The 25,352-nt window shown below is 43.5% G+C and overlaps 1 protein-coding gene across 9 annotated transcripts in view; it reads left to right on the top strand.

The window, feature by feature from the left end:
* CUX1 (cut like homeobox 1) overlaps positions 1 to 25,352 on the top strand; it is a 270,331-nt gene that overhangs the window by 93,960 nt on the left and 151,019 nt on the right. For all 9 annotated transcript variants that reach the window (XM_053995232.1, XM_053995235.1, XM_053995234.1 and 6 more), the window contains exon 3: positions 12,539 to 12,586. In XM_053995232.1, the coding sequence (XP_053851207.1) occupies positions 12,539 to 12,586 (48 nt within the window). The remainder of the gene's footprint in view (positions 1 to 12,538; positions 12,587 to 25,352) is intronic.

The raw sequence follows: 25,352 nt of genomic DNA on the forward strand, positions 1-25,352 counted from the left end.
CTGTTGCAAACTAAGTTTTTGCATTTTACCCAGACACTGAAAAGATAATGAAGTACTTCTGTATGACAATCTGGCAAATATTTATGTTTTAGGGACATATTACACACTTCAGTGTGCTGGTTTTCAATGGGAAATGCTCCCAAGCATCAGTTTAAAAAATTGGGCAGAAAAATGAGAGAGAACAAAGTCCTTGAGGAAATACTGAACAAGTTGTTTATGGGGCAATGACCTTGGCTGGTTTGGATCCCACTAATGGTCTGTTTATCCCAAAAGTGAACTCCTGGTCAAAAGGAGGGTGTTGAGCAGCTGTGGTGGGGAATAGGGAACAGGAGGGTTGTGCTGAGTGTCCAGCAAGCCTGAGGAATCCCTGCTCAGCCCTGGGAGCTCATCAAGTGGGTCAGGAGGAAGAACCACCCTAAAAATTCAGATTCTAAGTCACAGAATGACAGAATCACAGAATAATGAGGTTGGAAGAGACCTCTAAAATCATCAAGTCCAACCTGTGCCCTAACACCTCACCTAGACTCTAGCACCAAGTGCCATGTCCAGTCTTTTTTAAACACATCCAGACATTGTGATTCCACCACTTCCCTGGGAAGACAATTCCAGTACTTTACTATTCTTTCAGTGAAAATTTTTTTCCTAATATCCAACCTGTACCTCCCCTGACGTAGCTGGAGGCTGTGTCCTCTTGTTCTGTCAGTGCTGCCCGGTGGAAGAGACCAACCCCACCTGTCTGCAGCCTCCCTTCAGGGAGTTGTAGAGAGCAACAAGGTCACCTCTGAGCCTCCTCTTCTCCAGGGTCTTCTCTAGGTCTGACATGGCTGGAAGAAATCAGATGGCAGTGCAAGGAGCTGGTCTGTGGAGTCACACTCGCAGCTGGAGCTTGACCCAGCAGGAGTTTTTGTTGTGCAGTGCTTTCCCTACATCTGCCCTAAGGAAAAACCACTCGTGGAATGCAGCTGAATGATACTTGCTCTCTCCCCAGAGGTGCTAACAGTTGTTTATGCTTCCACTATCTGATGATGGCACTGAAATGTTTCCTTGTTCTTATACAAACTTCAGGAGCAGCGTCAAAATTAATCTTGTCTGTTTTGATGGATCACTGGCATGGGTGAATGTCTCAGTCCTCAGGTCTGATGCACCATCAGATGCTGCACAAGCCATTCCAAAATAATGAGCAATTACATATTTTTGTAAGTGGATGATCAGGATCCAATAAATAGAAGTTATAAAATCAGATAATTTGCTTGATTAATCAATACAAATTCAGAGATTCTATGATGTCACTTGCCCAATTTTACCTTTTTTGTCCCCCTCCTGGTGGTCCTCTGTGTCTGTCCTGACCTGGCTAGGAGGGAGCTCCGTGGTTCAGAAGTGTCAGCATCTCTAAGGCTGTAGTCAGGTGGGAAAACCCGATATGCTTTGGGTCTTAGGAGTGCTTATTCAAACACTGCATTTCCAGACACGGCGTGCCTTTAGGAATTTAAAATAACTTGTTTGAACTGCATGGTGTTAATAAGCAGCTGGGTAAGATACAATCTCCTCTGAACAGTAGCTTTTTCTTTCACTATTTTATCTGCATTTCCTAAGAGTGTTTCACCAGACAGAGCATGACCGTGCTTATATTTTGTGTTGGCAGCTCTCAGCCCTCTGTGACTCTGCCCCACTGTTCAGAGCAACCTTCATCATCTGCTGAGGTTTCACCAGGGCCATTATTGGTAGAAATACAAATCCTCTTGCCCAGGAAGAGGCTAGCTTTGGATATTTGCTTTAAATGTCATTTAAAAGTGAGCCCTGTAGTGGGTTCTGCATCCAAAACTCAGTGTTGGCTTCCAGTCTTTCAAGTTTGCTCACCCTGTTTCACTCCTGGCTTTGAGGAGCTCCTGCCTTGAGCCCTCAGTGGCCCTGATGTCCATTTTGAGGTGTGTTAGGAATATTTAGCTTAAAGAAGATGCTTGAACTTGGTGTACCCTTTGCTTTGGATGCAGCTAAAAGCCTTCAGTATTGTATCATGTGCTGGCTTTGATGTGTACACTTCAGCATCTTGTAAAAATGATCAGATGTATAAAAGATGGTGATAGGAGGAAGTTTATTGAGTATTTCTCTGGATAAAGGGTGTTGCAGGCATTTCTGAAATTCCTCTGTAAGTCCCTCTGTACATCAGTCAGGCAGCTTTGACTTTTTTTTTTTTTTTTTAAAGTGTGGATTTTGCCTCTATTGCCAGTTTGTGCTTGACTTCTCATGGCACTTGGTGTTACTTGGTATTTCAGGTAATAAGTGATGGAAAACATCTGCTGTTTGGTGAGGTGCACCAATAACAGCAGGATAGTGTGAATGAGAAAATGAGCTCCACAGCATCACAGTTTGGGTCACTCCTCACAGAAATCTATTGCTGAGAGGCAAGAGGCACTGACAAAAGTGAATTTTTACTTAAGTGTATCTTAATTCCAGTTTTTTTACTGCCTTGAAATGAGTGGGGAAATGCTTTTGAGAAAAGTAGTTGTCAGTTTATGTCTAATTTAGCAGTGCTGCAGCTGAGGGAAGTTTGCTACAAAGCCAGGAATAAGGTAAAAAGTTTGAAGCTTAGGTTAAAATGATGGCAGATAACTTGATCTGTAGTTGCCATATATAGTCATGCAAGAAAAAGTCTGTAGGAATCCTCCAGACGTTTATGGACTTCTCTGATTCATCTGTCGGAGCCAAACAGCTCCAGCCAAGAGATAGGGAATTCGTTAAACTGCATTAAGTTCCTAAATTGCTGTAGCCCAAAGGAGCAATTCTTCCTTTTATAGGGGGAAGAGTAGGAGGGAGTAGGCAGGGAGGATGGTACATTATGAAGTCTCTTCTTTTGGTAAGAGTTTCAAGAGATGAGTAACGTTCTAGAGCTCTTAAAAAAAAAAAAAAAAAAAAAAAAACCAAAACACAAACCACAGACAAAAAAACTTGAATTCATTTCCGTTGCTCTCATCAAAAGCTGGCTGTCTAAATTTAGCCATTTCCTATAGACACTCAGCTTATGCTGGCAACAGTCAAACTGTTTGTCCTCAAGTGCAATTTGTCACCTCCCCCTTCTAAGTTGGTAGAAGATAAGCCTGTATTAATTCTGCTGATTTATTATTATACAAGTGTGGCTCATTTTAATCTGCCATCGAGCTGATTGTGCTTCAGCAGCGCCGGGAACGGGAGCCGCTCACTCCAGCTCCCCGTGTCTCCCTTCCTCAGCTTCCATCCTCTGGGCTCCTTTTCCTGCTCTCTTTATCTTCTTCCTCTCCCCACCCCCTCAGAACACTGGAACAGTTCACAGTTCAACACGTGAATTTGGGAATTAATCCCAGCTGAGGGTATATATTACAGTTGTGAGGGGATGCTGCTGCTCAAAAGCGCTTTATGTGGGTTTTTTATTTCTGAGGTTCAACTAACAAACAGTAAATGTATTGAATAAGTCTGTAGTGAGCTCTTGCTTTCTTTCATCTGGGTGATTCATTTCTATCTACTGTGTGCTCCTGAAGCATGTGCATTATGGGCCTGAGCCTGTTTCCATAGGAATTTTGCCAGGAAGTGTAAAGGCAGCAAAAGTTTGTTTTCTCCGAATTGCTTCACTCACTGAAGCAACATGAAAAGCTCTGTGCTGTGTTTTTTTATTTAGGTCAGCAGGATGACAGTTAGATTAATTTCAAGGTGTTTTTACCAGGTATGCTAAATTAGATGTAGTAAAACCTTTGGGTCTATATCCTGATGTTTTTGAGGTTGTCAATTTTTTTTTTAATCCTTTGAATTTCTCATCTTTGTTGGAATCTGAAGTTATCATGTCAGCTGCATCCAAAGGAAGAGGCCTGAACCCACAGCCAGTAACTCCTTGCATGGAAAAAGTCACAAAGAACATAAAGACAGCAGAGATGATAGTCATGAGAGTTTTAGCAAATATAGGACATGTATTTGCAGGACAGCAGGCTTTTTACTCAAGTCCTCATGAAACAACTTGTTTCCCGTAGGAGCAACTGGCTGTTGAATACAACTGGATGGTCAGGATCAAGATTAAGAAGAAAATCTTATAAAAAGATTAGTAGAGGATTGCGTAGTATTGGATTTTCTTGCATTGAAATCAAAGCAAAAGGCTGAGTGTAATGATAGAAATCAGTAAATACACCTGTGTTCTTACATGCAGGTATGTCAGAGTGTGATTAATGCACGGGCTGCTCACAGCTATGTTTGTAATCTCTGTGCAAAAGATAAGTAAGGAAAACAATTTTGCAATACCTGATGTCCCAGCAGTGCCTCCTCCCCAGTTCACATCCTGTAAGGATCCCTGAGGATGAAGCCTGCCTCCTCATTATTATATTTAACACAGAATTACTCTTCTTGGAAACTTGACTTCAAAGCAAGATCCTTGAATTCTGGAAATCAATAACAGGTTTTAAAACATGAATGGTTTTTAGTAATCTCACTTTTCCTAAATGAAGCAGTACATTGGGATTCATGATTTCTGAATGGTTCTATCCATCTTTCCCTTGAGGCTGGGGAGAATTCCCAGTCCCACGAGCCCAGTGCTGCCAGCTCCAGCTCCTGCTCCAGCGTCCCAGAAGGCTGAAGTAGGGTGCACTCTGGTTCCAGCCCTGCTTATGGGGAGGGAACATGGAAAATTACAGCTGCAATTATGGTTTCACATTAAATATTCTTCTGTCTAAATCTACCACGTGAAGCGTTAGGCTGTGTTTGAACTGGTGTTGTTAATTGGACCACAGCACTTAGGTGCCTCTTACGCAGTCATGGCCCCTGTCATTAGCCTCTCATTAGACACGTTAATTTTTTAGGGCTCATAAGAATTACCTTTTTTTTCAGAAGTTCCCCATTTTACACTGAAGAGAAACCTCTGATCTGCAGTCTGTAATTCTGGGTAACCAGGGGAGCGTTAGGAATACTTTCTCTGTACACTTTCAGAGTGGGAAATACAGTGGATGGAGGATGAAATCCTGCAGGATGTGATCTGGGAGGAGTGTTCAGGATCTTTTCCACTGGAAAACACAGATCACAGGGGCAGAGAACTTGTGGAACACATGGAATTTATGGAGGGGCAGAGCAGTTCTGGTTAGAATTTGACAAATGTAGGTGAGGCCGGTTTTTGGGGATGTAAAACTGTATTGGGATGCACAACTAAGCAGTCAGTTTGTTTCCCATTTTTTTGGACAGCTGGGCTCATCCAATAACATCTGCAGGTACTTAATAAAGCTCTAATTATCTTTGCTCTGTGTAGGGATCCTGGCCTAAGCTAGGAATGGCAGTTCCTGGATTTCATTGCCATGTGGTTGTCCTGCTGGCAAGAACAGTGCACCTCAGAGGTTCTGAAATATTTATTTAGTGTATCAGATGGGTTTGCATTACATAAATAAGGAGTCCTGCTGACCTGGGATGATGCAGACATGGTTTTTCCCATGACAAGGGTCTGTCATGGCATGTTTAGTGTCACCTCAAGCCTTCAGCATTGGGTTTAAAAAGAGAGCAGGAGGGACAATCTCCATGGAGCCACTATCCAGTGGAAAGCTTTTAAATTAATATTTGTTAAAAGTGGTGCTTGATTTTCTGTGTCTATTGGTGAACTGTTACACAACTCATCCTTTCCTTTTTTTCCCTTCTGGAATGGTAGTGACCAGGCTTTCCTTTCATTAGAATTACCTCCTTCCAAAGCTCCACCTGAATCATTTTTGTTTGAGCTATTTTTTTTGTTTCCTTGCAACTCTACTTTTTTAAGTTCTGCATAGTTGCTGTTCAATGTCTTTCCTAGCCACTGTTAACTCACTGGTTTATAAATGACACCAGAGTTGTCACATGATGCTAAAAAGCTCAGTTCATCATGTTAATTTGTAAAGTTAGTTAAAAAAAATCCTTTTTCTATTCTGCACAGTGTATGTGTGTATATATACACACTGTTCCATACATATATATGGTGCAACAGTTCCTCTCTGGCAGCGTGGCTTTTTAAACAGTTGTGAAGGTCCCCAGGCTGTTTGGATGTGGCTGCACAGGCCCAGAGTAAACCTGTGAGCTTTTTGTTTATTTGAACTTGGAAGAAGCCATAAGAGGATTCCATTAAGACTCAGGCAAATTCCATTGAAAGCAAAGTCCCAGCACAGCGAGGAGGCTCCTTCCCCAGTGCATCATTTTGCTCAGCTTGGGAAGAGCACACTTTGCACCTTGCCACTGCAAGGGACCACAGGACCAGCCCTAAAATTCTCCCTCTTGACCCCTTTCCCTATGGCTGAGTAGGACCCACCAGAGAATTTCCACAAAGAAACTCTTGGAACTTCTCCATGGGGTCTGCTGTCCCTTCCCTTGGGATTGTCATGTGGCTGCAAGTCTTGCAAAATTGTCTGAAGTGGTCAAACAGCAAAAATTCTGTCTCTTTTCAAGGAACCTCTGTCAGTGTTTATTCTGCAGGCCCTGCTTTGTAACCTCTCTCTCCCTGAATTACAGTGCCCAGGGTTTTGCTCGATGTTCCACTCAAAGCTGAAGTCTGCGCTCACTAAATCAGCCCTTCACAAATGGAATATTTTTTCACTTCTTGCTGGGTGGGTCCACACACTGAAAAATAGGTCAAGAACAGTAATCTAAATCTACTGCTAATAAATAATTAAAGCTAATGGAATTTGCACAAGATCTGTGAGCTTGAAATATTTCTGAAAGTACTGTGGTGTACATTTTGCTACTGTAAATCAAGATTTTTTATTTATCATTGTGCTAGGTTGAAACATATCTATAAATGTGACTTAAAAGGGGTGGGTGTTTTTTTTTTGTACAGAGAAAACACTGGCATGTTAGTGTATTGAAATAACTAAAAATATCACAGAGATTGATATGATTGTGATTCATTCTTTAATGATCAGATTTCAAGTAAATACTTCAGCAGCCTTAAGCAATAAGAGGTTTTATATCTCATTAAATCAAAGTGTAAATTGAGCAACAAATTGTTTACTCATATGATTTACTTTGCCTTATATTTTAGGAATTAAGCAAGTCATCTAAGCTACTGTATAATACCTGTTTGAACAACTAGCTGGGATTTCAGTTTCATCCCTTTTAGATTAAAGCAAAGTGGAACTTGCTGGAACTAATTAAATATAAAGACTTAAATGTTTCCTTTAGTACACCTTCAATCACATGTGCCCAGGATTTCTGGTGGAAAAAAAAATTGGAATACTCTAGATTTTTTTCATAATACAAAGAAATACTATTTCAACCTTGTGCACTGGTAGGTGTCTGAGTGATCCCGACCCCTTCACCCATTTCCCCATAGCAGGGAGAAGCATCTGTGCTTGCTGCCTCTCTCTAATTAACCAGCAGAACTGCTTACTCCTAATTATAGTTAACTTGCTGATTTGTGTGTTTCATGGTGACAAGTTGTGTCCTTGAAGTACACAATAATCAAACACACCTCAGAAGTTGATGCCAGCGTTCTTCCCAAATCCTTCGTGCTTGGCTGCCTCTCACCTCTCCCCCTTTCAGCTGTATTTATGGGAAGCTCAGCAACATTCTGGAGATAATAGTGGGGTGGATGGAGTGTGCAGAGCCCTGGCTGCGAGGGCACGTGGATAAACATCCTCCCAATCCCTAGGAACAGACGTCCACCCTCCCAGCATGCTGCCTCTGAGGAGACAGGCATAAACCTGGCACACGGTTTTTGAAAGGAGAGCTCCCCCTCAGCTGTGCTATTTCTTGTCATGGAATGATTTGGGGTGGAAGGGACCTTAAATCTCATCTCGTTCCACCCCCTGCCATGGGTAGGGACACCTTCCACTAGCCCAGGTTGCTCCAAGCTCCATCCAACCCGGGGATGGGAAGTGTTAGGTGTTGATGGAATTACAAACACCCCCCTGCACAGCCAGTACGCCCTGGGGGTTGTCTGGAGGTTATTCTGTGTTGGGCTTTTTCTTTTTCTTTCTTTTTTTAAGTTCTTACAAGAAAGAATCTGGGGTCAGGCTGTGCAGCCCCTGCCAGTTCAGAGCACAGGGCAGTTCAGTGCCTTATTCCACGTGGGCAGACAGGGAAGGGGACACGAGAGGGGAAGGGGAAGCCGCAGCATCTCCCATGATGAGGCTGCTCCAGAATGGGTTGTGACAGCCGAGCTGCTGATGTCACCCATGCTGGTAACAGCAGGCTGCTTCTCATTAGGATTCCTGTGCCAGACACAGGGACATTCCCCAGCCCCTGCGTGGCTCCAGGAGGCAGAATACAGAACAATTGGTGGGAAATGTGGAATGTTCACCCAGGGTTTTGGGTTGGGCTGTTTCACAGGAGTGCAGTGCCTGTGCAGATGATAAAGGTGTGTAGGTCAAGCTTAGCTTTGCTGGGCCACTTTATCAAACTGGGGTCGGAGGGCTCTTGTTGTGACATTTAGAGATAAGCATTTGGGAGGTAAATGAGATGGAGCAGCCTGTGAGGAGATCAGAAGGTGCTTGTGTAGCTTCAGACCTCAAGTAAATTACAAATACAGCGTTGGTAGCCTGGCCATTGCTGTGTCCTTTGTACTGTACACAGGGTATTAAGATCTAGATAAATAATGTAGTTTAGTTGTCAGAAAAACGCATTTGTTGCCCAGGATTTTAACACAGATTTATTCTTGGTTTATTTTTCGTGGAGTTATTTTTAATGCAAATGGAAAGGGAGTTAAAAATTATGTGGATTCAGATTTCATTGTTTAGCTACTTGATCAAAATATAAACTCATTGTTTTTACTCTTGTAAAGAGGAAATGCTGTATTAGCTTTCAGCCATCAGATTTGATTCAGATAATGATACAGCATCCTCATTCATGGGCTCTTCATCAGATACTGAGTTTGTCTGTGATAGAGCTCTTTTCAGAAAACTGCTCTACCCCTGATAAATCATCCAGAGAGAAAGAATACATGTATTTAGATGGCACGGAAAAACAGGCTAATAATGGGATTGTATTCCTATACTCAAATATTTCAGCATGTTTGTGTTGATAAATTACAATTTGTTTTAATGTTCAGTTGCATGGAGCCTTTTCAGCTGTTCTGCTTGGCCGCAGTGTTTCGGTAGCTTTGTGAGGGCTGGAGCCTGGATGCTTTTCCTGTTTTGATCACAGCCCAGGCAGTAAAGGCCACCACACTTTAAACAGATAATAAATCACCCAGTGTCCTTGCTAACCAACACTGCAGATTCCCCCGGGTCTGAACTGAACGTCCTTCTTCCTGTTCAATTTTGTGTAAAGAAGGTAAAATTCTGTTTGAAGTTCCGTGTAATATTTTGAGACAAAGTCTGATGAAAAATTTTTCCAAACTGCCAAAAATAAATCTCCCCAGCAGAGCTGTGACTCGAGGCATATGTATTCTTGACTTCTGTCTGTTTATTTTTATTTCCCTTTGGTTGTGAGCTGTCTCAAGTTTTGATGTTGTTTCACTGAGGAAGGAATTATAAAAGTACCCTGTAAACTCCTTCCTATAAACTCTTTCCAAGGGCAAGCCAGGAAGAGAGGGGAGAAAAGAAAAACTGGTGTGAAAAAGGTGTTTATGCCTTTTGCTGTGGTGTGTGTGCCATTTATCCACTCACCTGCATGGAGCCTTTGGCTGAGTTTAAAATGCTGGATCACATTCCTGCAGTTCCCTTTCCTGGCCTGTTTGCTCTGGGAAGGGAATGGCAGTGGGATGCTCTGTCTCAATTGTTCAGCTGCAACAGATTTCAAGTTATTGTGAAGATTTCAAGTTGTCAAAGCATTTACCCCCTTCAGGTGTGTGCTCTGATGTGTCCTGGGATTGCCCCAAATGCATTGCAGTGGGATAAACCTTTGCTTGCCAGTGGAGCTGGATCACCCTGAGCTGCCTTCTCCTCTACCAGGAAATGTTTTAAAAGCAGTTTTACCCCCACCACAAGCTGCTGTCTGAATCAAGCACATATTTTCCCATGATGGCATGAATTTTGCTTGGTAACGTTCTGATTGCTGGGATTAGTGTTTAGCATCCTGAATTTGCTAAATGAATGTGCTTGAAAGGTTTTCTCCCTTTTTGTTTCTGTTTTCATGGCTTTGGGATGCTCCTTCTATTCCTCAACACCCCTGCTCCTCTCCCTCTCTGCTGTTACAAACAGCCAACAACAACATCCCTCATTATTCAAGATGAATATGAAGGTGAAGTCCTGACATAGTTTATATCCTGAAATAAAAAGTGCTGCAAATCCTGCCTTTCAGAAGTCAGGATGTGCCAGAGGAGGCAGTTAAATAGCAGGATCTTGGCTAGTTAAATAGCAGGAGCTTGCCATGGACACGGGAGCAAGGATGACATTCTCCTGCCTCTGGATCTGGGATTACATCTCCTGTATTTCTGCCTTCACTTCTAACATCACTTTTCTGGCTGGTGCCAAACAAGTCAGTAAATTCAGAGGCAACATCAGGGACAAAAGCTCTAAACCCAGTGATTTTCAACCAGCTGAGATTTTTATTTCAAGAAAAGTTGCTTTGCCTGGATGATATAATTTCTCCTGATGTTACGAAGTGTGCCAGTATCCGGGCTGTAAATCTAATTCTGTTTGTAATTTCACTGGGCACTAAAACTGCCTCTGCCAGATTTTGGCCTTGAATGTAGGCATTTATTTTGCCATCAGTGGTTATTGTTACTTTCTTCAATGTCAGCATCATCAGGTTACAAAGAAAACATGTCCTAAAACGTGCACAGCCCTCAGGTCTCCCTGAGAAGGCAGGGAGTGGGGAAAAGCTGCTCAACCTGCCCGTTTGCTCTGGTAGAAATGTAATTTGTAGATGTTTGTGATCCACAAGGACAGTGTCCAGCCTTCTTGTGTCCCAAAACAGGCAGCAGGATATATCAGGAAACACTTGGGTGACTTGGCTTGGCCTAAGAACAGAAGCACAGTTTGGTTCATTCCAAAGAGGCAGCTCAGAAAGCTGCAATATTATCCTTGACTTGATGGGGATTAAGCTGTATTTTAGTGCAATAACCATGTCAGAAGTGAAATTTGACTGATCATTTGTCTTTGATAGCTTCATTTGCCTTGGGCCCCCTAAGCCATTTCTTAGGGAGTGGGAGAACTCCTGATACTCCAACTCTCTGCATGACTTGTCATTTAAATGACAAAAATCACTTCTCTCAAAAGCCTACTTTTCCTTCAGGAAAATCAGATTAAACCCAGGGCTGAGAGTGTTTTGGTGAGTGGTTTAACATCCCAATATGTTGCATGACTGTAGATGTGTCAGTAAATGTGTTGGAAAAGAGAATTTCCCAACTTTCTAAGGTCACCTTCTTTTTTGAAAAGCTTGAGGCCTCAACAGACCCTTTTCTATATAGAGAAAATGCTTCTAATCTTTGTGACCCCCCTGCAGGAGGTTCAGGCAGCTCAGGGACTGTGGCCTGTGTGCAGGTAGGAAGATTTCTTGGTGACTGTTCCAGCTGTGGGCAGTATTCCCAGGACTTAGCATTGGAGAGGCTGTGCAGAGTCTGACCAAATCTCACCTGGACTTAAAAATGGGTCTTTAGCACTCATTTAGCACTAGTTCTGCTCAGCTGAGCCTTGAAAATCTCCAACAATGGGAAATCCACCCTTTCCCTGCAGCAGCATCCGTGGTGTTCTCCCAGGTGATGCAGCTTCAGGTTATTGGTTTAATCCTCTTCCAGACTTATTTCCAGCTGTAAGTGCACTGTGAAGTGGCTGCTTGTGCCTTGTCAGTGGCAAAAGCAGGATTGCAGCATCTTGGTGTTGCATGACTAATAGTGCCCTCTGCAAAGTTACTGGATTTTATTCTTCAGGCACACACATAATAAGAATTATTGAACTTGTAAGTGAATTAGACTCAGACCAGCTTAGAGGTGAAGCCATAGAAAATTTTATGTACAATAAATATACCTTTTTTGTCCTAAATTATCTCAGTTGCTAAGTAAAAATATGCTATAAACCTTTAGAGTAATTTTGTGGGCAGTATTTTAATGACTTTTGTAGCACTGAGTGTGTTGTAATTTGGAAGAAGAAATTTTGAGTTACACAGAAACCAACAAATAATACTTGTCATCTTCAATGAGCTCCAGTTCTCTGATGACTAAAGCCAGAGCACTCTTGAGAAAATAATAAACAAACCAGAGATTTTTCAAAATGGCAACACTTCTAGTTGAAATGATGGTCCAGAATCACCTTCCTTTATGCCTGGCTTCCATTTGTGGGAATTTCCTTGGCATAAGTTCAGAGGTGTAGCTGCTGTGGAGGTAGATAGAGACATTTACTGTTAATCTCATTAATGTTTCAGCTGAATTAGGAGACTGAAGGCATTCAGTGCTTAGCCAGCCCCACCACAGCGTGGATAATTTATACCATTTGCAGCACATGCAGGTGTATGTCAAACTGGAAATTCAGACCTGCTCAAAGTGAACTCCAGGTATAATTCTATTTCAATCAAAGCTCCCACCAAATGCAATCAGAATTTAAGTAACACTTGCAAACTGAAAATAATACCAGGAAAAAATGATGATGATGACTTGTCCTTCCTAGTTTTTCTGATGGCATATCCTGCTTCTGTCTTCCAGGACCTGCGCAAACAGGTAGCTCCATTACTGAAGAGTTTCCAGGGAGAGGTAAGAGCTACTTCTGCTTCTCATGATGTTTTCAGTGCTGCTTCACATGAGCCTGGTGTGCTGGGAGGGTGTGTGTGGCCACAGAGCCCTCAAGGCTCAGCCCTTTGCATTTTGTGTGTACAGGGAATGTCAGCACCCGAAGGGAGCCTGAAGATGGAGATTTTACAAGAGCACAAAGTGACAGGACAAGGGGGAATGGCTTCAAAGTGACAGAGAGTAGGTTTAGATTGGATACTGGGGAGAAATTCTTTCCTGTGAGGGTGGGGAGGCCCTGGCACAGGTAGTCCAGACAAGCTGCCTCATCCATGGGAGTGTTTAAAACCAGGTTGGATGGGGCTCTGAGCAACCTGGGATAGAGGAAAGTGTCCCTTCCCATGGCAGTGGTGTGGAACAAGATGATCCTTAAGGTCCCTTCCAACCCAGGTCATTCTGTGATTCTGTGATTCAGGGATTGTGCTGGATAATCTAAACTGGTCACACCTCTTTGCTCTGAGCCTCCCTGAGCATCCTGTCACCATGGCAGGGACCCAGGTGACCCATCCAGCTCACTGGGCCTCACTGACCCTACAGGTTGAGCTGTTAATGAATGTTAATACAGTGTAGTGCCCTCATAAAACTCGAGAATACTGCAAATTGTTCTCCCTGCAAAGCTTTTCAGCTGTAAAACATTGTATTCCAGAGGGCTGATGGAAAACCCTGGGTTTGCTGGAGAGGCTGCAGAAGGTTCCAGCCCCGCTGCTGGCTCTGCCTTGGGTTTCTCTCTCCACAGCACTCGCCGAGAACACACGAGCAGAGTGCTCAGGAGTTTAAAAGCCAACTGTTGTTATTCTGCAGGGTTTCTGCAGGCAAAGGCAGCTGGGCCAATTAGAGAGTTTTCCATTTTTGCTGAGGCCAGATGGGAGCCGTGGTTCTGCTACTCAGAAAGCGTCAGGGAGGGAGGGTGGAAATTACATTTGTTCTTGTAAAGCTCCGTGCGTGCGTGGGGTGCTGGATGGAGGCTTGAGCTCACACTGATACACATTACACAACGCTGCCCCTCAAGAATTGTGTTCCAGCACTTCCTCAGCCCATGAGTTGTTCACTGACTTCAGCTTGTGGCACCTCCATCAGCACAGAGAAGTTCAGGAGCATGTTTGCAGGATAGGGATTTAAGTGCACAACTGCCCTTAGTGAGGCTTGCAATCCTGATCGCTTCTACATCCTGCTAAATCTGTGTCCCAGCTAGGCAGTAATCCTTCATTTCAAAGCAGCATGGTACTTTCTGTTTTACAACTTGATTTCCCAAGTATTGCTAGAAATAAATAAATAAACAGGATAACTTTGTCCTTGATATATCCAACAGACATATGTGAGAACAAAGAATGACTTGCGTGAGTCCGTTTGCCAATGGAAATTTACACTTTAAAATTGCTCCGAGTGCATTGCAGTGCTCTTGGAACCTTTTCACTTCAGTTTCAAGCTCGCAATGCACTGACTGAAAAGTGCATGTGTGCTTTCAGCACTGTTCTTTAATGAAGGGAATGTCTGAGGATCAAGTAAAAAGCATAAATTTAAAGTTGGCTCCAGTGAAGGAGATTCTTCCATTAGATCTTCCCTGGTGGAGACAGCTCCCTGTTACCTTGGCATGGCTCACACACACTCCTCTCCTGTAGTTTTGCTTCCCTGATATAAAAGTGAAGTTTATTTTGGTATAAATTCAACCTCACCAGAGTAAAATTTGTTGTTGTAATCCCCTGTTACGTAAATGAAGCACAAATACATTAAAAGATTGTGCTGCTGAATCTCTGAGCCGGTGATTCCAGTCTCCCTAATCGAGACAGGGTTTCAGAAACCTAAAAAACCTGAACTAATCATGATTGACTACATAAATGCACCACATTAAACTGTGAATTATGGTATTTGATTATAGATGTAATTACTGTATCTTGTTTTGGAGACAAATCAAAATACTGAGGATATGAGCCTGTTCTGTTGAGTTATATTTGATTGTTCAGGATATAGATCTGGTTTCTGGTTGTTGTTAAGGCTGACTTTCTAAAACATCAGGAGATAACTGCTCTGGGTATCTCAAAAACAAGTTTTGTTGAGCAAATGGGCTTCTCTCCATTTCAAATCCACAAGAGATGCCTCAATTCCTGTCCCTTGAGAGGCTCAGGGAGCAACGCTGCTGGGAACAGACACTCAGCTCAGCAGCCCCTGGGTTGCCTGGCAATCATTTATTACCTGTCAGGTGATATTTAATGTCCTGGGAGGAGCTGGCAGAGGGACCTTTTGGTCACACAATACCTGTGGGATGGGATGTGAGCAGGGAGAAGGAATAGGGCAAGAGGTTCCCTTATTTTACTACACAGACATCAGTTTTCAGCCCCAGATTTGTCCCTGGAAGTGTTCAAGGCCAGGCTGGATGGGGCTCTGAGTAACCTGCTCTAGTGGAAGGTGCACATGGCAGGGGAGCTGGAGCAGGATGGGCTTTAAGGTCCTTTCCAACCCAAACCTTTCAGTGATCCTATGACTTCAGGTTTTTTTTAAAAGGTCAACAGCAGGGAATAAATAAAACAGATGTAAGTGGAGAAGTGGTGAGAGTAAATGTTTTTTAGGGCCCCTTCTGCTGGAGAGTGAGTGTCCTGGAGCAGGAGTAGGGCATGCTGTAGGAGCAGCCTCCATAGGCATTGTGGGTGGGAAAATGGAACTTTGGGGCACCACCAGCTGCTCACTCAGAACTGAGGAAAAAGGTTCTTGCCTGATGCAACTTCTCCATTTCCCTGTGGGAGAGTCTCCACCACATTTTTGCCTCTGACTCCTGTCTCCACCCCCTGCTGCTGCCTCATCCTTTGCTCCAGCTCTGCTCTTAGACAGAATTAGGTGCTTCTGGCATGGAATAGTAAACTAGACTCCACATCAGAAAGGAAATGGGCTTTTGCCAATCCCACGTGGGCTGAACTGTCCACAGGGCTCTGGGCTCCAGGGAGGGCCAGCAGGTCAGAGGATGGAGGCAGCTCCCTGATAAGCCCAGGTATTTAAGCAGCTTTACGTGGATATTGCTGTGTTCCTGCTCCCCACCCCCTGCCTTTCCTCAGCACTTTTTCTGGTGTGAGCCCACATTCAGCACAAAGTTGGGGTTTTTTCCTCTCTTTTTGCTGGCTTACTTTCCCACCAGGTGGGTTCAGAGCAGCAGCTCAGTGCAGGGGAGAGGCCAGGAGAGCAGGAGCAGCACAAATGTGTCAGCTCAGGTTGACTTAAACTGTCCTTGAACTGTGCCTGGGTGAGCCTGACGTGACTTGGAGAGGGGGGAAGTTAAGCTCAGGTATTTATGTCCCCTCCCAAACACGATTTATGGGAGCTGCTGGTAAACCTGGGGCCAGTTGGCTTTTTTAAACAAACCCACAGGTCACTTTAGCCAATTTTTCTCTTCAGTGTAAGCACGGAATGTTGCTACTTCCCCCAGTATTTTCCCTTTATATCGTATGAATTTATAAATACAGGACAAAGCAGAACATTCTGTATTCCTTAGTTATTTATCTCGTTCGTTCAGATAACAACTGTTCCAGTTATCAAATATTCAGTTTCCATTAGTACTTGGAAATAACTTTTTTTGTATAGATCTCAGTGCATTAAGTAACTGGATTTTTTATGATAAGAGTTAAAGTAAAAGCACTACGAAATGGAATTTAACATACTACAAATTTTCAAATGCATTCCTAGTTCGGCATGAGCCCCTATTAATTCATCACTAGAGAATAGTTTTATTATAGTACTTTTTCCTTATTTGGGATCTTAATGGAAATTTGAAGGCAGTTTTCTAATTTAACACAATGTTGTGTCTGCTTCAGAGCTGATGGTACTGTTCTTTTGAAATCTGTGGGTAACTTTTCTGCCTTTCCTGGAAGATTTAAGGTCTGGGTGGTGTAAATAGGCTATTGTGAGCAAGACAGTTAAAAGTCATTAATTTCAGAAGTGTAAAATTCCTGTCATTTTGATCTTAAATCTCTGTCTTGCTTTTCCTTTTCCTTGCCATTAACTTGAGGATGCAACTTATTAATGGTTCGCTCTCCCTGTGCTGGGCTAAATACAGGACAGAATCAGGAGAGGTTAAAGAGCTTCACCATGCAATCATGACATGATTATTATATATAATTAGCAAGGCACTCCTGCAAGCAGCCATCTGAATAAGTTGTGTTTTGGGTAGGTCACTGTGCTTTACCATGGGTACATCAGTGGATGGATATTTGTACATGAAATCTGGGGGGAAAAAAAAAAGCAACAAAAAGAAGGGATGTTCTTGGGCTATGTTAATTTACAGAACTGAAGTTGTGGTATGGAAGTCTAATGTTGGAATCTGTATTTGTGAAGTCATCAGACAGATATTTTAAGGCTGGGAAAGGATTTCCTGAGGTCATTAGCATTCTTTTCATGTGGCATAGGAGCACTGTCCAACAGTAATGCAGTAATCCCTCATTTGGAGAACCCTCTAAGGCACAGACTCCAAAACAACATGCTGGACTTGATGTCTGTGAAAGCCATTTCTCATATACTTCTCCCAGAGCAAGTACTTTTAAGGGTATTGCCATTCTGATGAGACCACTCTGGCTCCCACTCAGCTGAATTGCTCTTTAAACTATTAATTTGGTCAGTCGAGTAATTTAATAATTTTCTATATGCAGACAACAGAAGCTGAAAATCAGTTTGATGTGCTGGAACTACTAATCATGTCTTTGAAGGAGTACTCTAATAATGTGTGTGTCTAAACCACTTCAGACCTACATTCCTTCTGCATTTTGAGGGACTATTCCTGAGCTGATACTCATATTTTTCTATTTTACCCCCTTTAATTTCCTTATGTTAAATTTCCAAACCTAATTAATACAATTTCTTTCCTGTACATTCACTCCGTGATGGCTCAATTAGAGCAGCAGTAGAACTGTGGTTCAATATTCAGGCCAACTTCATAATTGAAAACACATTTTCTTCTCAAAAGCTGCAGCTGGTTTGGTTCTGCTCATGCAGAAAAGGATATAACCTTGCATAACATAGGAAATGAACGGTTGAGAGAGAAGCCAAATTCAATTTCAGTCAGATATTTTGAGGATAAGTCCATGATCTATGGAAGCAAGGGAATGAAAAGTGTGTGTATGTGGAAAGCAGCGTGTTCAGCACTCTATTAATCACGGCCAGCCTGGGTGCTGTTGTGTGCCTTGCATTAGCACTGATGCTCATAGGGAGGCTGGAGAGCAGCCAAGCACTCCAGAAGTTAACCTCTTAAAGACCCTGAGCTGCTTTCTGTTGAATAAATGTAATTTTGTGGTCAGAAATAAATGCTTGTGATGTAGCAGGAGCTTTGAAAACAACAGCGTGGCAAAGCTATTACAAATTGCTCTGTGTTGGGGAAGTCAACAGCATACATCAAAATCCAGCGCTCGTGTTTGGGCCCAGAGCCCCCCTGCTTTCCAATGGAAGTCCCATCAAAACCCTCTCTTTCCCAGAAGTGAATATTTTTGGCAGTTAATTCTCTTTCAAAGTCCACTTTTCATCTCAGCTCTGTTCCCCAAAGCAGGAAGAGGTCGTGACCTGCTCTTGGGGTAACGGCAGCTCCACAGTGCTTTCATTTCTTTGTTTACAGAAGTGTGTAAATGATTATTTATTTATTTTTGGCTGGCTTGATTGCAGTTTAAACAACATCTTTCCTGAGGAAGGTGATTTAAATATACTCCAGCATCTCATGGGCAGATGAGCTCTCCCTGCTGAGCACATGGGGTGGCTGCTGCAGAGCCAAAAGCATCCCCAAGAGGAGACACTGACCTGCAGGGGAGGGACAGAACTGCTGAGACTCTCAAATACAGTCAGAGCCTCTCCTATTATATCAATAATATCTTTTTCTTTACATCAGTGTATGTATCTCAATATTATATCAATAATCCCTTTTCCTTCCTGGGACAGCTCTCAGCTGTGGGGATAACAGGCAAAGTCCCAAACCTTACACATCCCACCAGAGGCAGCGACAGGCGCCGTGCACCTTCCCTGAAGCTCTTGCAGGTTCCTCTCCAACTTGCAGGCAAGTTGTACCAAGACAGCAGAGACTACCAGAGTAACTTTGGGGAGGATCAGCCCAAATCCTCTTATTTTTACATAATTGACAAAGTGCTGAAATTCCTGTTGGCAGCTGGTGGGCTGTCTGTACCGAGGCGCGCTGTGCCGCTGCCACGCGCTCGGGGGCAACGGGAACAGTGGTGGGAAATTCAGTTTAGTCAGGATTCCGACAGGCAGCACTGGTGCAGCTCGCAGGGTCAGCAGTGTCTTCTCATCCTCAGAAGAAAAAAAGAGAGCTTGAAGTGTGCTGGAAGGAATGGGGATGGGAGGGCTGGGCCGGGCGAGGTATTCTGCTGAGTCCCTGTTTCTCCAAGTACAGAATTATCTCTGTATTTATTACAGAATTACCTCTGTTTATTACAGAATTACTATGAGGCTCTATACAAGCTGGTCTTGCTTTGTCAGAAAAGAGAAGCAAGAGGGTGAGCTCAGTACAAAACACCAGGAAAAGGGTGCAACTTGGTATTTATTTCACAAAGGTGGTTAATGAACTCCTTCTTGCATAGATTCCTCAAGAGGAATTAGCTCTGACCTAATTTTTTAAAAAATACCTAAACAGAAGTTTGGATCATCCATGAGGGAGAGGAGTGATTGTGAGTTCCAGGTCACTGCTCAGAGCCTGGAAGGGAGAGGTGCACGGGCAGGTGAGAGCACCCACTCACCTTACACATAGCTCCTGCTGCTGGGAAGCTGGGGGTGATGTGGGGTAGCCCAGGCTGCTCTGTCCTGGCTTTCTCCCCTTCCTCCCTGCCCCATTTCCCAAACGTGGCTGGGCTGACGTGGCCAGAGTTGTTCTCCATCCTTGTGCTCTCGAGGATCAGAACTGGCAAGCTCTGACATCTCCCTCTTTGGTGACAGAACAAATGTTTCGCTGATTTATTCATTAGAAAGATGTTCCTTCAGTTCTGGGGGAAGGATGTGTCCCCTCTTTAGAGGTCACCTCTTTGTTTTACCTTTTTTGCATTAAGAAAATTCACTGGCTTGTGGCCTGTGCTGACTTGAGGAGAAAGGCTGGGATGAAAATGTGGAATTACAAAGGTAAATAATTATCATTGTGCAGCCAAATTGGGGCACCCCATATCTAGTTTCACACAAGGTTTTTACACCACTTAAAATTCATGTACAACACAATTTGACTAGTCATTGGCAGCCACACTTACTAACTGGAGTAAAACATTGCAAATCAGCCCTATTTCCACAGAAATAGGATCCAGGCATCCCTGGTTGCTGGAGTTACTGGTTTGTGACAGCAGAAAACACTGTGAGAGTTTGAATAAAGTGTCAGAGGGGCTGGGATGTTGGCATTACCTTGGTGTTCAGGAGTATCCTTTATGCTGCCATGAGCAAAGTCCTTATTTCCAGGACCAGGCTGTCCTTTGATTTGTTTTACTTGAGCATGAAAAAACACCAAAGCCTCCAGGAAAATTGTAACGTGTCATTACATCAGAGTGTATAAAATCAACTAATATAGATATGAACAAAGTTAATCCACTTTCATACTGTAAAGATCGATGGATGAAAGAGAATTTTGGTAACATTTGACACTCTGAGCCTCCTTGTGCCATCCAATCCTTGTCACTGGTTTTGTGCTGTTCCTGCTGATCCGTGCGGGTGAGGGACCCACGCCATGGGGTGTCCTTGCCCCAGCTCTGGGTCCCCACCTCCTTCCTCGTGCTGAGCCCAGCAAATGCACAGCATGAGTCAGTTCAGTTTGCCAGCACAATGGAAAATAAATTCTTCCTCTCCTTCCTTTGCTTTTCACCGAGCCACTGAGCTGAGTCACACTCCGGCAGGAGGAGGAGGAGGAGGGAGCAGGGCTGCACCCTGCCTGCCCCATGGATGGGTTGGCAGCTGGGAAACCTGCTCTGAAATGCAGAGAGAGGTGAGGAGGGAGGCAGGTGGGTTATCCAAGGCTCCAGGAGAGCTGATCCAAAGGCAGGGTGGCAAACAGGATTTAATCAGAGCTGTGGCTCTGCTGTCAATATCTACAGGCACATGTTGGGCTGGGCTCTTTTACTGGGAAGGAAGATCAAAGATTGGAAAAGCAGCAAGAGGCTGTCCTGTGAGAACATTCCTCAGGGGATGGCAGTGTTGCTTGTCTGGGAAAATCAGGATTTATCTGGGCATGAAAGGAAGAGGAGGTTTTAAGGGTTCAAAGTTGCAGCTGTTTCACAGTGGAGGGAAGAGAATTGAAAAGTTGAGGTGTTTGAGTCCTTCCTAAAGCTCTCTGCTTAACTTGAGGTTAAAGCAACAAGTTGGTGAGGCAGGCATGCCCTTCCCAGGCTCTTTCCTGGTACCTATGTCCCAAGCCAAGCAGCTTTGCTAAACAGATTGGTGTTGGATCCACTGTGAAGTCCTTAATTCTGTTAAAGAATTTATAGCCCAGCTAAAATCCACACCATATGCCTTAAGCAACTGCACAGAAATAATTTCTTTATGATTTTGCTTCAAAACTGTTTTAATTGCAACAAAACTAAAAATAAGAATTTTTTTACTTTTTCTTTTGTCAGTGGCAAAATAAGTTAACAGGGATGGTGAATAAGTTTTCATTAATTTGTAAATGACAATATTATTTTTATTAATTTATTTATTAATGTAGGTATCGCTTGGTATTAAGAAAGAGAAATCAAGCCAACTATATTTAAAGGCTTCAAAGCAAGACTGATGCATTAATATTCCTGCTACAGCCACCATTTGATTCCAAGGCAGTTATTCAAGAATACAGCATGGCTTAAAAGAGTGGTGCTTTAATGAGTTGTTCTCGTGCTTCTCCCTTTGTTTCATATGGTTTTTCCAGTTCTTAATGGTGTTTTGGTAACTTGTAGTAATTGAAGACAAATGGAAAAATTTCGTGATGCAAAACAATACGACAGAAGACGTGTAAGGGAAAAGGGATGGGTGTCTCCTTAAGGCATCCATTTATTAAAAATCAGAACAGAAAAATAACTTCACTTTTAAATAAATTATTTTTACTTGATAAATTAGTTCCTGATTGTGTGCAGGACAGTAGAAGACATATTAAGGTGGTTAACAAGAGTGGGAACTAAAGTGGAGAACTGTGAGGATAAGTGGAAGAGCTGGGACTGCAAAGTTCATATTTAGCACAGTTGTGTGAACACTTGTGTTTGTGGTACTGAGAGTAAATCACCAGTGCTTTGGTAATGCCAGACAGACACAGCTCTGGGAACCCCTCACAAAGGAGCTGTCTTTGGGATGCTGAGTGCAGCATCCCAGCATTCCAGCTGTGCTGAATGATCCAAGTGGATCCAAGACGAGCAGCACACGTGGCAGTCTCGTGCTCAGAGATTTGTTAATGTGCTGATATCCCTCAGTTCAGAGAATTCAAGTGTCAGTGCAGGATGTGCTGGCATCTGGCAGTCCAGCTTCCTTGCAGAGAGCTTCAGTCATCCTATTCCATCTTTAAATTCAGGAGCAGAGGTGTGCATCCTTCAGTCTGACTGCAGCCCACGAGGTGATACCAGGTTCATACAGCCCAGAGCATCCCAGCCCTGCGGACCCTGCTCAGGAGATTGTGGGGCACTAAACATCAGACTTGAATTAATGCTGAAATCTCCTACTGCATAAAAATTGACAGATTCCAAACTAAAGCCACAGGCTTTGCTTCTGTCCTTCTGGACTTGGCTGGACACAGCTGAGAGAGGCCACACTCAGATAAACCCACGTTCAGCACCTTCCCTGGCCTAGGTGCCAGATCTGTGGTGCTTACGTAAATGTGGAGATAAATCCGTGGAGTCCATTGGTGATATTTTGATTTCAGCCAGGTGCAGTGGGTATGAGACTGGGACCAAGTACTCCTGAACTAGGCTCTCCATGTTTTTGGGGGAGCAAGCCAGCAGTGTCAGACAACAAAGGGATCAGACCATGGAGATCTTCGTGGCAGGTTGGAAGGAGACGATTCTCGAGGGGAAGGGGAGACAATCTCCAGGGTGACCTTGGTACCCCGAGCATCAACTCAGTAGAGCACTTGACCTGGAAAAACAAGGTGGATAAAGGGAGGACTGGTCTCAGCCCGGTGTCTGGCCATGGCTCCTCCACGTAGCTCCAGCGATGTTTTAGGGTTGAAGAGTGAGAGGAAGGCTGTGCTGAGCAGGGAGGATTCCTGGTGTCTCATTTCTGTTATCTCACTGCAGAGCCAGTGGTATTATCAAGACAAATAGGATGCCAAAACTTAAAAGTGAACATATGTTTATGGGGGTGGTGGGGAATACAGAGGTCACTGTTGTTTCTTTCTGCTCAGAGAAGACATAATGGGGCCTGGTTTAGATAAATTAAGATTTGGAACTAAGCTCATGTCAAGACAACGCGAGTGTAATTATAAGTTGACTTCTTTCAGGGTCCCTGAAGTTTTTAGAGTCAAATAAAAATGTTCAGCAAGAGTTTTATAATGTAGTTCAACGGTTTTAATGTGAGCTGATTGCAGCTCAGCCTTGTTGGCTCCTAAAACGATTTTACTTTGATTTGAAAATTTTTCAGTGAACTTCCAAATATTTCCATGTCATTTCAGTTCTCTGTTTCCTCTCTCTCTGGACTTCATTTTTATTTTGCTATTTTTGATGTCTTTTTCCTCCCATATTTCCTTATTTCCTTATGCCCCTGGGTGCTGGCATGCCTAATTATTTTCTTTATTCCAGTTAAAGTTGTCACGGTGCTTTTTCTAAATTTTATTTTAAGATATAAAATAGTTGCAGTGCTCAATTTTATAGAACTTTAAACCAGACAGGTTGATTTATTTTTTTTAACAACTAAAACATAAAACCATATTTCTGCCTAGTGGGATTGTTTGGAATTCTGGTTTTGAATTTGAGGGCGAGAAAAGGTGTAAAATACCTGTGATTTACAAACTGCTTCCTTTGGAAAGTCTCTGATCTCCTTGCAAGATGTTGTTTCAAATCTGGTTTATATTTCCATCACTCTATAACTGGTAAGGAGCAAATAAACCATACCTTCTATAATACTTAGCGAGAACAAAAGTACAAATGCTCTTTATTAAAATGTGGAAAAACTGTAATAGGAAAACAAATCCATCCTGTTATTTCCCAGAAATGAAAGCATTTTAAGTGCTTTGCTTTTCATAAAAGGGGCAAATGAATTTTTCAAAATACAGTACAGAATCAGTGCTGTAATGCTAATTGTATTTAATAATAGTAATTTAAATTTGGCTGCTCTCTGCCTAGCATCAACGAGAGAAAATTGTATGTGGGAACGTTGAAGTCCAGAAGTGTAACATATGGTGTGGTTTGGCCTTCAGAGAGTCTCTGTGCACCCATGAAACAGCTCAACTGCACAAGTGTTCCTGGTGGTGCCCCTTCCTTCTCACCCCATCCCCGAGCGGTGCCTGACACTCCCCAGCATGGGTTTACACATCCCAGGGCCTCCCTGCCTTTGGCATCTCGTTCCACAGGCTCATTTCAGCTACTCCTTGTGTGAAAATGTTCTCTCCAAATTGCTTCTGTTCTCCTTCCCTAATGAGCATCAGTCCATCTGTGATTGCTCAAATTCAGATTATTCACAACCATCAATCCCTTGCTCTGTGGCAGGTCAGATGCCCTGGGAGATTCCAGTGCCTTTCCGTGGTCTTTCTTGGTAAACTCTGAAAGAGCAGCATGGCCAACTCGTCTTGAGAATTTATATCTGCTCTCCACATCCTCCATCATTTCAGCATCTGATGCTCATTTATCACTTTTCCAATACCCTTTGATAAGCTCTAAATAGGTCAGGTGTCAGTTACACCACACCTCCACCCATCTCCATAATTAATGCGGATCCTGGGGGGATGTAAGCAGAATAGGAATTTGGTTTATTTCTTTAAATACAGCCTTGTATTGTGTTGCCAGAACTTGTCTCTTCCCAGCCTCTCGCCGTATCTCCCAAGATTTCCTCGCTGCTGCTGCCAAATGCTGCGCGGATGCTGCCCGTGTCCTTATTTCCCTCCTTGACCCCTCCTCCCCTCCAAGCCTTTTCTTGGCTTGTACCTTGTGCATTGTGCTTCTGGGTGATTTCTACGATTGTCCTTTGGTTTGCTGGCCTTAATCCTGCCGGCAGTGATCCCGACAAGTCCCTCACCAGCCGTGATCCGCACCAGCCGCGCGCTGTCCCGCGCTGCGCTCCGACTCCCTGCACTGTTTAATCGTCCACGTTGTAGGATTGCCCCCTCTCCCTTCCCAAATCTCTCCCTTCTCCTCACAGAGGCGTTTCAGGACAAAGTAAACACAAGTGGCACCAGGGCTGACCCCGCAGCACCCTCCTGCTTTATCTCCCCTCCTCTTCCTCTCCCGGGCACCCGGCGCTTCCCGAGCCGGAGCGCTGGCAAAGCCCTGGCTTGGTCACACGCTTCCCAGTGCTGCAAATCCCCCTCCTGCAGAATAAAATATCAGATACCTTCCTGAAATACAGATACAGTAAACTCTGGCCATTGTTTCTGCCTTATCTATGAATCAATAATGTAGAGAAAGAATTCAAGGACGTTTTTCAGACAGGGCCTTCCTTTTTTTAGGCCGCGGTGACGTCCGCACCTTTTAAATGGTTCCATAATATTCACTGCCTTTCAAATACACAGAAGAATTGATATCAGGCCTTTGTATCCGCAGTTCTTCAGATCCTTCCTTGCCTTTTATTAAAATATGGGAACGATAATCTCCATGCCTTTGGTTTCCTGATTCGG

Source organism: Vidua macroura, chromosome 20, assembly GCF_024509145.1.
Source record: "Vidua macroura isolate BioBank_ID:100142 chromosome 20, ASM2450914v1, whole genome shotgun sequence".
In the NCBI taxonomy this organism is placed as follows: domain Eukaryota; kingdom Metazoa; phylum Chordata; class Aves; order Passeriformes; family Viduidae; genus Vidua; species Vidua macroura.